The 10,623-nt window shown below is 41.9% G+C and overlaps 1 protein-coding gene across 1 annotated transcript; it reads left to right on the plus strand.

The window, feature by feature from the left end:
* Positions 1-424: 424 nt before the first annotated feature.
* IL27 (interleukin 27) lies at positions 425-5,169 on the plus strand. Its single transcript, XM_075179009.1, has 5 exons — positions 425-486; positions 1,467-1,642; positions 2,464-2,565; positions 2,685-2,858; positions 3,648-5,169. The coding sequence occupies exons 1-5, from the start codon at positions 468-470 to the stop codon at positions 3,816-3,818; spliced, it is 642 nt and encodes a 213-aa protein (XP_075035110.1). The 5' UTR covers positions 425-467; the 3' UTR covers positions 3,819-5,169.
* The last annotated feature ends 5,454 nt before the right edge of the window (positions 5,170-10,623 follow it).

Consider the following 10,623-nt stretch of genomic DNA (forward strand, 5'->3'; position numbering starts at 1 on the left):
AGAAAATGATATAAAAAATGATATAAATAAATGAAAGCTAGAATCTGATTGGTTGCTATAGGCAACATCCCCATTTTTTTCAAACCCGCACCTTAGTAAATCTAGCCCCTAGGCTTTTGCCTTTTGTGGTCCAATTGTTAAAAAAAATGTCTGCAGTCAGAAACAGGATAAAAATAGTGTAAGATAGTTTTGGTGCCTTAACTTCTGCAAATATTTCAAATTTCCTAAATCTCAATTATTTACTGCTGCTGTGACCTAATCGGAAGTTTAGGAAAGCCCAAAGCAGAGAAGCAGAGAGGGAATCCCCCCCCCCCCCTCTTTTTAAAGAAAAAAAAAAGGCGGTGTTGCTGTTGTAGCCATTTGGAAAATGAAAGCTGTAGAGGGTTATATATAATCTCAGAGATGGTGTTGTCAGGACAGAAACACAAAAGGAGTAGGTACAAGGACACCAACCTCCCATTGACAAGATGAACACGCTCATTTCAGGTAGGAGACTCTATTGGAGCCATAGGGGTGATGTCACCCTTATGCAGAAGATGACAATGGATGTACCAAGCTGGCATCCTAGCTACAACTGTGGCCTGAAAAGCAGAGCATAGGGAGACTGCTTCGTTTATTAATGATTATTCTACCAGAACACCTGGGAGGTGGTTAGGCAAAATCAGGGCAAGTCCAAAAACCATGCATAGGGCAAATCAGTTTTTAAAGTGTCAGAAAGGGCTAAATTATTATTGAAAACAGAAAAGGAACACTTGAGATACTCTTTTGTTTTTAAGTTAATGTTCCTAAGTGTAATAATTTGCCAGACATCTATTTCGACAGCTCGTCAACATTTATCATGCTACAAGTTCTACTAGTTCTACAAAGCAGACAGCCAAAGCTTTTTCATTGCCCTCTTCCACCGTGGGTTGACAGCAGGACTGGTGTATGATAGCTACACTTTGCTCGCTTATGGTAAATGGTTAGTTGTTCCTTCAAGCAAGGACCAGCCTACTTCTGTATTGGTGGGTTTGGCCTGACAGTAACTTTGCTGAGTATATTGCTCACGAGGAAGGAAATTCAGAAGTTACCAACTATAAACTGCCCGGAGACTATTGTGTAACATCAGCTGTGGAGGAAGATGAGATAGTGATTTTCTCACAAGATAGAGAAGTGGAAGAGCCCGGGAAAGCACAGAGCAAAGAGAGAGAAAAGAGAGACGAACGGGGGAGTCTCCGAGACAGACCGAGAGTTGGAGATTAGGAGACAGTATATAGGGTGTTAGGAGATAGGAGCGGTGAAGACATAGAAAGTCACGGTTTGATGCATAAAAGGACAAGTCTACAAGTTAAAGAGATTCAGTGCAATCCATGAAGGGAAGTTAATGGGAAGAGTATGTTGACCTTGGTGGCTCATTTGGTGCTAACCATACAGTACTTTTCTGCTCTGTCACTTTTTACAGCTGAAACCTTGTTCCATTTCTGCAGGTGCATGCTGGTTGCCAGTTCTGCTCTGTGGCATAATCCGGGGCCCGCTGGTGGATGGAGCCCCCACAATAGGAGGAATGACACAACTGACTGACATTCTTAACGATGACTTCAACAACAGTCTGAAGCTGTCCAAGAAGCTGTTGCGGGAGACCAGATTACTGACACATGACTACGTAAGTGTCTCTAACCTCCACTCACACTCTGTTTTCTATGCATAGTTTCAAGAAAATGTCATCTTTATTTTTAAATAGCGCACAGCAGTCTACGTTGTGATGTAGCTTTATAATTAAGCTACAAAATAAGTCTACTTTTTGGAGGTTGCAGTAAAATTGTGACACTTGGAGAACAGTATTATTCTTTGCATCTTCTCAACTAACTGTGAGATTTGCCACATCAACTCTTTCTGACCTCTCTTGGGATCATTGTATGTATTTCCTTCTATCTTATTTCCCTGACACTTCTGTATTTGATCTGGATTCTCCTTACATTCTACACTAAATTGCCTAGTTTGTGACTTTGGCCTATTTGAGTCTTTTTCCGTGTCAACACTCCTTGTGAACTTGACCTGAAGTCTTCTCCTCTCCATTGTTACATTTTTGGTGAACTTGACCTGAAGTCTTCTCCTCCTTCCCCGTTGTTATGTTTTTGGTGAACTTGACCTGATGTCTTCTCCTCCCCATTGTTACGTGTTTGGTGAACTTGACCTGAAGTCTTCTCCTCCCCATTGTTACGTGTTTGGTGAACTTGACCTGAAGTCTTCTCTTCTCCATTGTTATGTGTTTTGTGAACTTGCCTGGACTTAATCTTCTCCTTCTTCCTAATAAAGTTTTCTCCCTCTTCCAAAAATTATTTCCCCCTGTCAATTTTATTCTTCCCGATGCTATTTTCCCACAGAAGGTGACTTGTCTCAGTCTACTCCATCTAGACCACACAGTTTGTCTTGTAATTTCACTGTGCACCGCTGTTTTCAGACAATGTTCTCTCTTCTTTTCAGCGGCTGTGGAAATTACCGGGAGCGCACCTGGCTTTCCTAGCAGGACGCTCCCAGAATGTTCCTAATGTCAGCATCGACTTTGATTCCTGGCTGAAGTTACAGGTGAGCATGGAGCCTCCATCTCCCGTCTCCCGTATTTGTTTCCTCTCCCAATCGGATTGTTTTTCTTGCTCCTTCTATCTCCATGTGTGGCTTGGTCTCACCCATTCTCCTCTGTGCAGCCAGGTGACCGTCTCAGATTGCTGAATGAAGCCTTACATGTTTTCCCTGTGTATCTGGATGAGCTGGAGACATGGTTGAAAGGGGAGACCCATGGCATATCAGCTCATCTCAAGGTGAAAGTCCCCAATGTGCGCTTCTCGCTCCGGGATCTTCTGCTTCACATGCAGAGACAGGTCAGTAACGAGTCACACCTGAAATATTAAGCTCAGCACTATAAGTCGTCTATAACCAAGGAAGAATGATTAAGTCTTACAGTGTTTCCATTGTAATAAAATGGGTTTGGTGATTAATCTAACCCTCGGCTTCTTGTCATTTAAACATTTCAGTGGAAGGTTCCCTTAAACATTTATAAAAGTTTATTTCAATCCTACCTGTTCTAGTGCTCTCATAGACACTAGTGTCCTGGTATTAGTGTGAGATGCACCCTTCCGTGCGCTAAGAGTCGTGTAATATTATTGCTTTACAAGTGCATTAGTCCAGTTTTAAAAATGCATGAGAAGAACATAAAATATGGAAAAGGCTTAAATTAGCTTTAAAGAAGAAGAAAAAGGAGAAGGAGATTGTGTGGAGTTTGTATGTTCTCCCCGTGTTTGCGTGTGTTTCCTCCGGGTGCTCCGGTTTTCTCCCACACTCCAAAAACATACTAGTAGGTTAATTGACTGCTATCAAAATTGACGTGTGTGTGTGTGTGCCTGTGTGTATATATTAGGGAATTTAGACTGTAAGCTCCAATGGGGCAGGGACTGATGTGAGTTCTCTGTACAGCGCTACGGAATTAGTGGCGCTATATAAATAAATGATGATGACAATGAAGGAGAAACTAATTTCTTTCTACTGTCAAATTCTCTTCTTCATCTCAGCTGCACCAGTGTAATCAATTCAACTTGATAATGACTAACATATATGATTTTTGGAACAAATGATTAATGGCAAAATGTAACTTATTTTTTTTTCTCCAATAGATATCATCACGTGGAGTCAGTCCACCAAAAGTCCTGTCCCCCACAAAACTCCCGACCGATGGCAAAGACTGGTGCAGTCGTGTGCAGATGTTTCAGGCTCTCAAGGCTCTGGAACAAGGCCTCCTCCGGGCGGTGAGGGATTATACTATGTTGCAAAGCTCTCTTGGTTAAACTATGAGGATGATTTGGGGGAAGGGGGGTCCCACATAATGTGATTACATCCGTTCTAAGCACAATAATGCTGACTAAGACACTAGAGATTTGTACTGCTCCCCTAAGAGGCTGCTGGGAAGTCAAACACGACCGGGAGAAAAGTGTGGAAATGTCGCACAACTGGAGTTTGTGTGGGAGAGACACAACATGACAAATCGGTGAATATTTATTCGGGTAATTGCATAACATTGGATTATAAGTCTGCTAACTGGAAATCGCAACGAGCCCCTTCTATCTCCGAGAGAAATTCATATTTGGTCTATTAATGATGTACTGCTCTAGGGTTTTAATTTACAGGTCATGAATTATACAAACCCATTCCTAGGACCAGTCTTGAAAGATAGTGGGCTTATATGATTTTACAGTTGAAAGTTTATTGTAAGTTTTAAAAACAGACTAAAGTAAAGCATTTGTTATGGCAATTCGCCATCAACTTAATAAAAAAAAAATGCACTTGTCCTGTTTGGAAAACAAATTGACAAATGCCATTTCTGCTCGTTAGTTTGACGGCAACTTTATAATTAGTAGAGCAGAGAGGTAATTTTTGCATTGAAAAACGCCAGCGTTGTGAATTCAGCCCAATATGGTGTCTTCGTCATTCCTGGTGAGAGTACATCCCGCCTGGTTACCGACAGAAGCTAGGAATATATCCCAGGTCTAAATTCTCCACTTATGGGGTAGATTTATCAAACCTTCTAAAAAAGTAAAAGTGGAGGTGTTACCCATAGCAACCATTCAGATTTCATCATGTTCTAGAATGTATTATATAAATGATAGCTAGAATCTGATTGGTTATCATGGGCAACACCTCCTCTTTTCCTTGTTAGCGTCTACACCAGACAAGGTGCTTGGAAACTACAAGTGCCATAGTTTCCCAGAGGATGGCTCCCTCAGGTTTCCTATGTATGGTCTACACACACTAGAAGCCAATGTTAGAATATTAGACTTCTTGTAGTAAAACCAATGTACTATAGTAACAGGTACTAAAATATCCAATACCGTGATGTCATCATTTGCTCATTTCCCACACAAATTACATCATACTTGTTCTCGGTCACCGCAAAACTTCCCAGCATGCCTTGCAGCCACGTCCGTTATCTGTTTCCTGTGTTCTGACGGTATTTATATTGATCGCCTAAATGAGTATTTATTATTATTTATTGAATTGTGAAAAGTGAACTGAAAGGAATCACTGAATCCCTGGCTTGTCTTGTGATGTTTAATTTGTTTATCTGGATTTGACTGGACATTTAAGGAACAGCAATATCAAAATAGAAAACCTTTTCTTTAAAAGATTATCGTATACAACCTAAAATCGGCTGTATAAAAATGAGACTTTTCATTTTCTAACTCGAATATTTTCTTGGTCGATACGTTTCACTATTGATGAAAACAGCCCAGTTTGTATGCTGGTATATTCTGACGCTGAACATGTTGAGAAAGGTTCGATGACTTGATATTACTGTTCTGTTAAAGCTTTGGCCAATGTGATAAGAAGTGTTAGATAGAGGTCATTGAATTTGGTGTGAATTTACTGACAATACTTGAATTTGCTTTTTAGTACTAGGATAATCTATATGCTGGTTATTTATTTTTTACTTCTTGTATTTGAAAGCTGTTGCACAATTAGTAATCTAGAACAATCATTTAGTTTGTCCCTGGATTGTTGATATATTTTCATGTTGCTATTTTCATAGATAGGTTTCAAATTGGGATGTTTGGATACAAACTCAAGGTTCTCCTATTCCATGTTTTTGATTGGAATATATTTAGCAAAATGTCTTAGACTGCCACACCCTTCACCAACACATACAAGACTGCCACACCCTTCACCAACACATACAAGACTGCCACACCCTTCACCAACACATACAAGACTGCCACACCCTTCACCAACACATATAAGACTGCCACACCCTCCACCAACACACTCTAGGCTGCTGCACCCTTCACCAATATGTTCTAGACTACACATGTTAACATATCAAAGCCTTCAGCTACTTGTTATAGGCTTCTATAGCCTTCGCCAACACGTACTAGGCTACCACACTCTTCACCATGTTCTAGACTGCCACACTCTTCACCTACACATATTAGGCTGCCACACTGTTCACCAACATGATCTATGCCCCCACACTCTACTCTACACCAACACATTCTAGGCTCCCACACTCTTCACCAACACATTCTAGGCTCCCACACTCTTCATCAACACATTCTAATCCCTCACACTCTTCACAAACACATTCTAGGCTACCACACTCTTCACCAACATGTTCTAGGCTCCCACACTCTTCACCAACACATTCTAATCCCACACACTCTTCACCAACACATTCTAGGCTCCCACACTCTTCACCAACACATTCTAGGCTCCCACACTCTTCACCAACACATTCTAGGCTGCTGCACCCTTCACCAATATGTTCTAGACTACAACACATGTTAACATATCAAAGCCTTCAGCTACTTGTTATAGGCTTCTATAGCCTTCGCCAACACGTACTAGGCTACCACACTCTTCACCATGTTCTAGACTGCCACACTCTTCACCTACACATATTAGGCTGCCACACTGTTCACCAACATGATCTATGCCCCCCCACTCTACTCTACACCAACACATTCTAATCCCCCACACTCTTCACCAACACATTCTAGGCTCCCACACTCTTCACCAACACATTCTAATCCCTCACACTCTTCACAAACACATTCTAGGCTACCACACTCTTCACCAACATGTTCTAGGCTCCCACACTCTTCACCAACACATTCTAATCCCCCACACTCTTCACCAACACATTCTAATCCCTCACACTCTTCACCAACACATTCTAGGCTATCACACTCTTCACCAACATGTTCTAGGCTCGCACACTCTTCCCCAACACATTCTAATCCCCAACACTCTTCACCAACACATTCGAATCCCCCACACTCTTCACCAACACATTCGAATCCCCCACACTCTTCACCAACACATTCTAAGCTCTCACACTCTTTACCAACATGTTCTAGACTGCCACTCTCCTCATCATCTCATTCTAAATTGTTACACTCTTCACCACCTTACACTTACATTTTTGCTGCAATAGCTACACAACACAAAACCCATTAAAACCAATACAAATTCTGTGATGAAACAACTTTTTTTTAGGTGAGGGGGTGTTACTGTTTTTTAAAGAGTGCTATTTATTTATTGTGAATTATGATGTTTTTACTTTTATTTATAACAAAACCTGTTATTTTTTTTTGTAACTGTTATTTATATGGAATTTGTGTATTTATTTATCTTAAATAAACTAAGATGCATTTGGAAACGTTTGGAATTGTTTGTCTGCGGAAAGGCACAAATAAACTGCACAGACAGCTGTGAAAGCCGTAGTGTTACAGGAGAGGCTTAACCCGTACCTCCCACCTCCCACCTCCCAGCTGCCTCGTGCCTCTACAAGAAAGGACAAGATCAGATCTTGGAATATCCCTGTTACTGGTGCTGAGACGACCAGATGCTTTTGAGTCACTGGTGGATTGGGGGGGAATTCTGTGTCTTACCAGAAACACAACTTCCCCTCCCCCCCGGGACAAATACATTTATACTATATAAACACAGCAAACCAAACAAACAAACAACCCCTCCCGGGACATATATTGTTATTAATCAAACAAAACCCCCCCCTCAATCATACAGACCTTGTTTATACTTCAGCAACATAATACATTCAATGTTTTGATATAAATTGATATAAACACACTGGACCTGATTTAAGTCACGTATTTGCCAATATTTAGCATATTGAATGCAAAATCGCTCTGCGCAGGCCTAGAACCGGACCGTACATCAGTAAACGCAGCAATGTCCGCTCCATCTTCGCACGCAAAGGACACGTACTACAGACTACCATTACGGGGCAGGGAAGGGGGACGTTCAGCCGTAATCAATGTACAGTAGGGGCGCGCCAAGCTCAAGCGCACGCAGCCACGTCCCATTCAATCTCTGGGCATCTCTAAGGTACTTGTTTTACTGCCGTATCTCTTGCTCCAGCTACAGGGTTAGTCTAGGTCCTGATCAGTAGTGATGACAGTCTTGTATGCACGATATAATGGGTTTGCAATCACAAGCAACTGTAAAATGTATTTTATGTTCAGTAGACAGTAACGGCATCCTAATAAATGTATTTCACGGTGGATTTTTTTTGAAAATTTTTTTTTATTTATTTTTAAAATATTTTTTTACTGTTTTATTATTACTGTTAATATTGTTAACAGGAGACATTGATATTAGAGATGCTCAGGCTCGGTTCCCTGAGAACCGAACATACCCGAGCTTAGCAGATCCGAGTACCGAGCTGAGCCGTCTCGGCACTTTTGTGCTTTTTCGGATTTGAAAACGAGGCAAAAGGTCATTGTTACGTCGTCGGATCTCGGATCTTGCGATTTTTGAATTCCTTTTTAAGATCCAACATAACGGTGGGTGGGATGGAGAGCCCAAGGACAATTCCATCTTGCACCATTTTTCTTTTCTGCCACTGCTGTGTGCCCATGTGTCCTAGATGTGCTAGGAACTGCCGTGTGTTTGTGTCATTGCTCTGTTGTATGAAAATAATATTGTGACCTGTGAGGTGGTCAAAATTGACTGCAAATGACTGGAAATTAGTGTTATTGAGGTTAAGAATAATGTAGGAACAGAAAAAAGAGCAAAATTATGTGATTTTAGCATATTTTAGGATTTTTTCTAAAAAATTTAAAACCAAAACACACGAGGGCGGTTTTGCCAAAACCAAAACCAAAACACGAAGCTAATCCAGATCCAAAACCAAAACCAGTTCACGTGGGTCAGTGAGCATCTCTAATTGATATACATTTTTACATTTTTTTGCAAATTTAAAATCCACATAGGTATTGGACTTATTCTTCCGCGTCTTGTCTACACCACACTTCACCAGCGCACGTATCTTCACATCCGTTCCCTGTTGAATTCGGGAGTAGGCAGAGCCGATTTCCGTGCATTATAAAACAAACGCTGTTGCGCTCAGTGTGCCTGTCTTGGTGAACCGAGCCCACTATCTGCACCCTGGCACATAATGCCATTAATCCATTGATTTTATTGTCATACTTGGACAACCAGTTGTAGCTTGCTGTGGAACTACAAGTCTCAGGAGGCAAAACCTGCTGGGAGCTGTAGTTCTACAACTGCTGATGATATTCTCTAAGATAAGTTCCTTTAGATAAGTTCCTTTAGATTACGTTCTTATGCGAGTATCTCAAGATGCGTCTAACTCAGAGGTGGTGTCATTACAAGGAGTATTTTTGGGGGTAGTCACTGCCATTGTGATCTCCACCACGATGCAATAAAGATCGACTGAAAAATAAAAATCAAATAAGCAGAATTCTAGTACCCAAAATGTTCCAGGGTCCAAGGAGGTCTTGTAATGTCTTACGTCCGGACATGTGTATGTAACTAATTGTTAACCCCACCCAATATGTGTCTAAATACAGAGGTCCCATATGGTAACGTGTGCAATGGACTGGTGACGGGTCAGCTAGCAGCCGATAAACCAAGCATTTAGTACACACATTTATTATCCCGGAGTCTAGGTCATATTGCTGAGGACTGACTCTGCTCCTTTCACTTGTACAAGAAGAGATTTGCTGCTGTCACACATCTGTAGATGTGGGTCGTACACGGCATTGCAGACTAAGGACTGGCAGGGATTAATATTAGTCTCACACATTGAGATTCTGTCCTTCGGCCGGACCACCGAATAGCCAGATCTCTGACAAATCTGACCACACAGGTGGAGTACAAATCGCAAAAGTCCTACAATTCAGGACTAGAAACTGCATCGCTCTTCTCCAAGTCTGGGTGGGCCGATGACCCCACGTAATGAAGGCTGATGAGTTGGAACTAGCGAGCTGTGAGTCCGGTGCAGGGAGGTGGAGAGGAGGCAACCGGGGCCCCTGACCCTCTGCATCTACCATGCAGCGGGCCCCATTATCTCCTTGGGCCCCGGTGCACGGCATCTGCCGGACCAATGTTATTTCTGCCACTGGATGAAACGTTTCGGCCGAAACAGTTTAGCTCTTTGTCAGTTAAATTTTGATCCGACTGGACCAGATTTTGATCTTGCACAATAAGGGTGCAGACAGTACAATAATAGTCTAATTTTGTCAAAAACTACCAAACTGACCACACGGACGTGAAGGTGACCACATTTGGTAATTTTTTCGGGGGATTTAGACTGAAGTCAGCATGTGTGTGTCTCCACAGTTAGTAGTGACAGATAACTATAATAAATCATTCTTGTGGGATGACCACAGTATGGGACCCCCATGGGAACTGGTCATTCCCCTCCAATTGCCAAACAACTGGATCTGTTAAGTTCACATGTGTTGGGCAAATTGGATAAAGATCCGCTCAACTTACGGTCAGGTCAATCAACTAAATCATAACGTGTGGGAGAACGTCAGAGACCTAGAGGGAGAGGAAAGAACGGGTTAAGGAGCCAGGACTGAAGGGACGCCATTTTGGTTGCTACTTCCATGTTGAGGTTGGCTAGCTCCGCTCCTGCTGTCATCTATATGCACGAGGTGGAGGTGGTTTTAAAAGAAAATTACCCCCGTCTCTGCAGCTTTGAGAAGATGACTGAAAAGTGCATTTAAAAAAAGTCCTTTCTTTCTTCAACTCTCATCTAGGCAAATCCCTATTTAGCTTTATGTGGAACTAATGGGTGTACTGGGAGATACCTCACAGCGATTGGGG

Source organism: Mixophyes fleayi, chromosome 7 (genome assembly GCF_038048845.1).
Source record: "Mixophyes fleayi isolate aMixFle1 chromosome 7, aMixFle1.hap1, whole genome shotgun sequence".
NCBI classification, from domain to species: Eukaryota; Metazoa; Chordata; class Amphibia; order Anura; family Limnodynastidae; genus Mixophyes; species Mixophyes fleayi.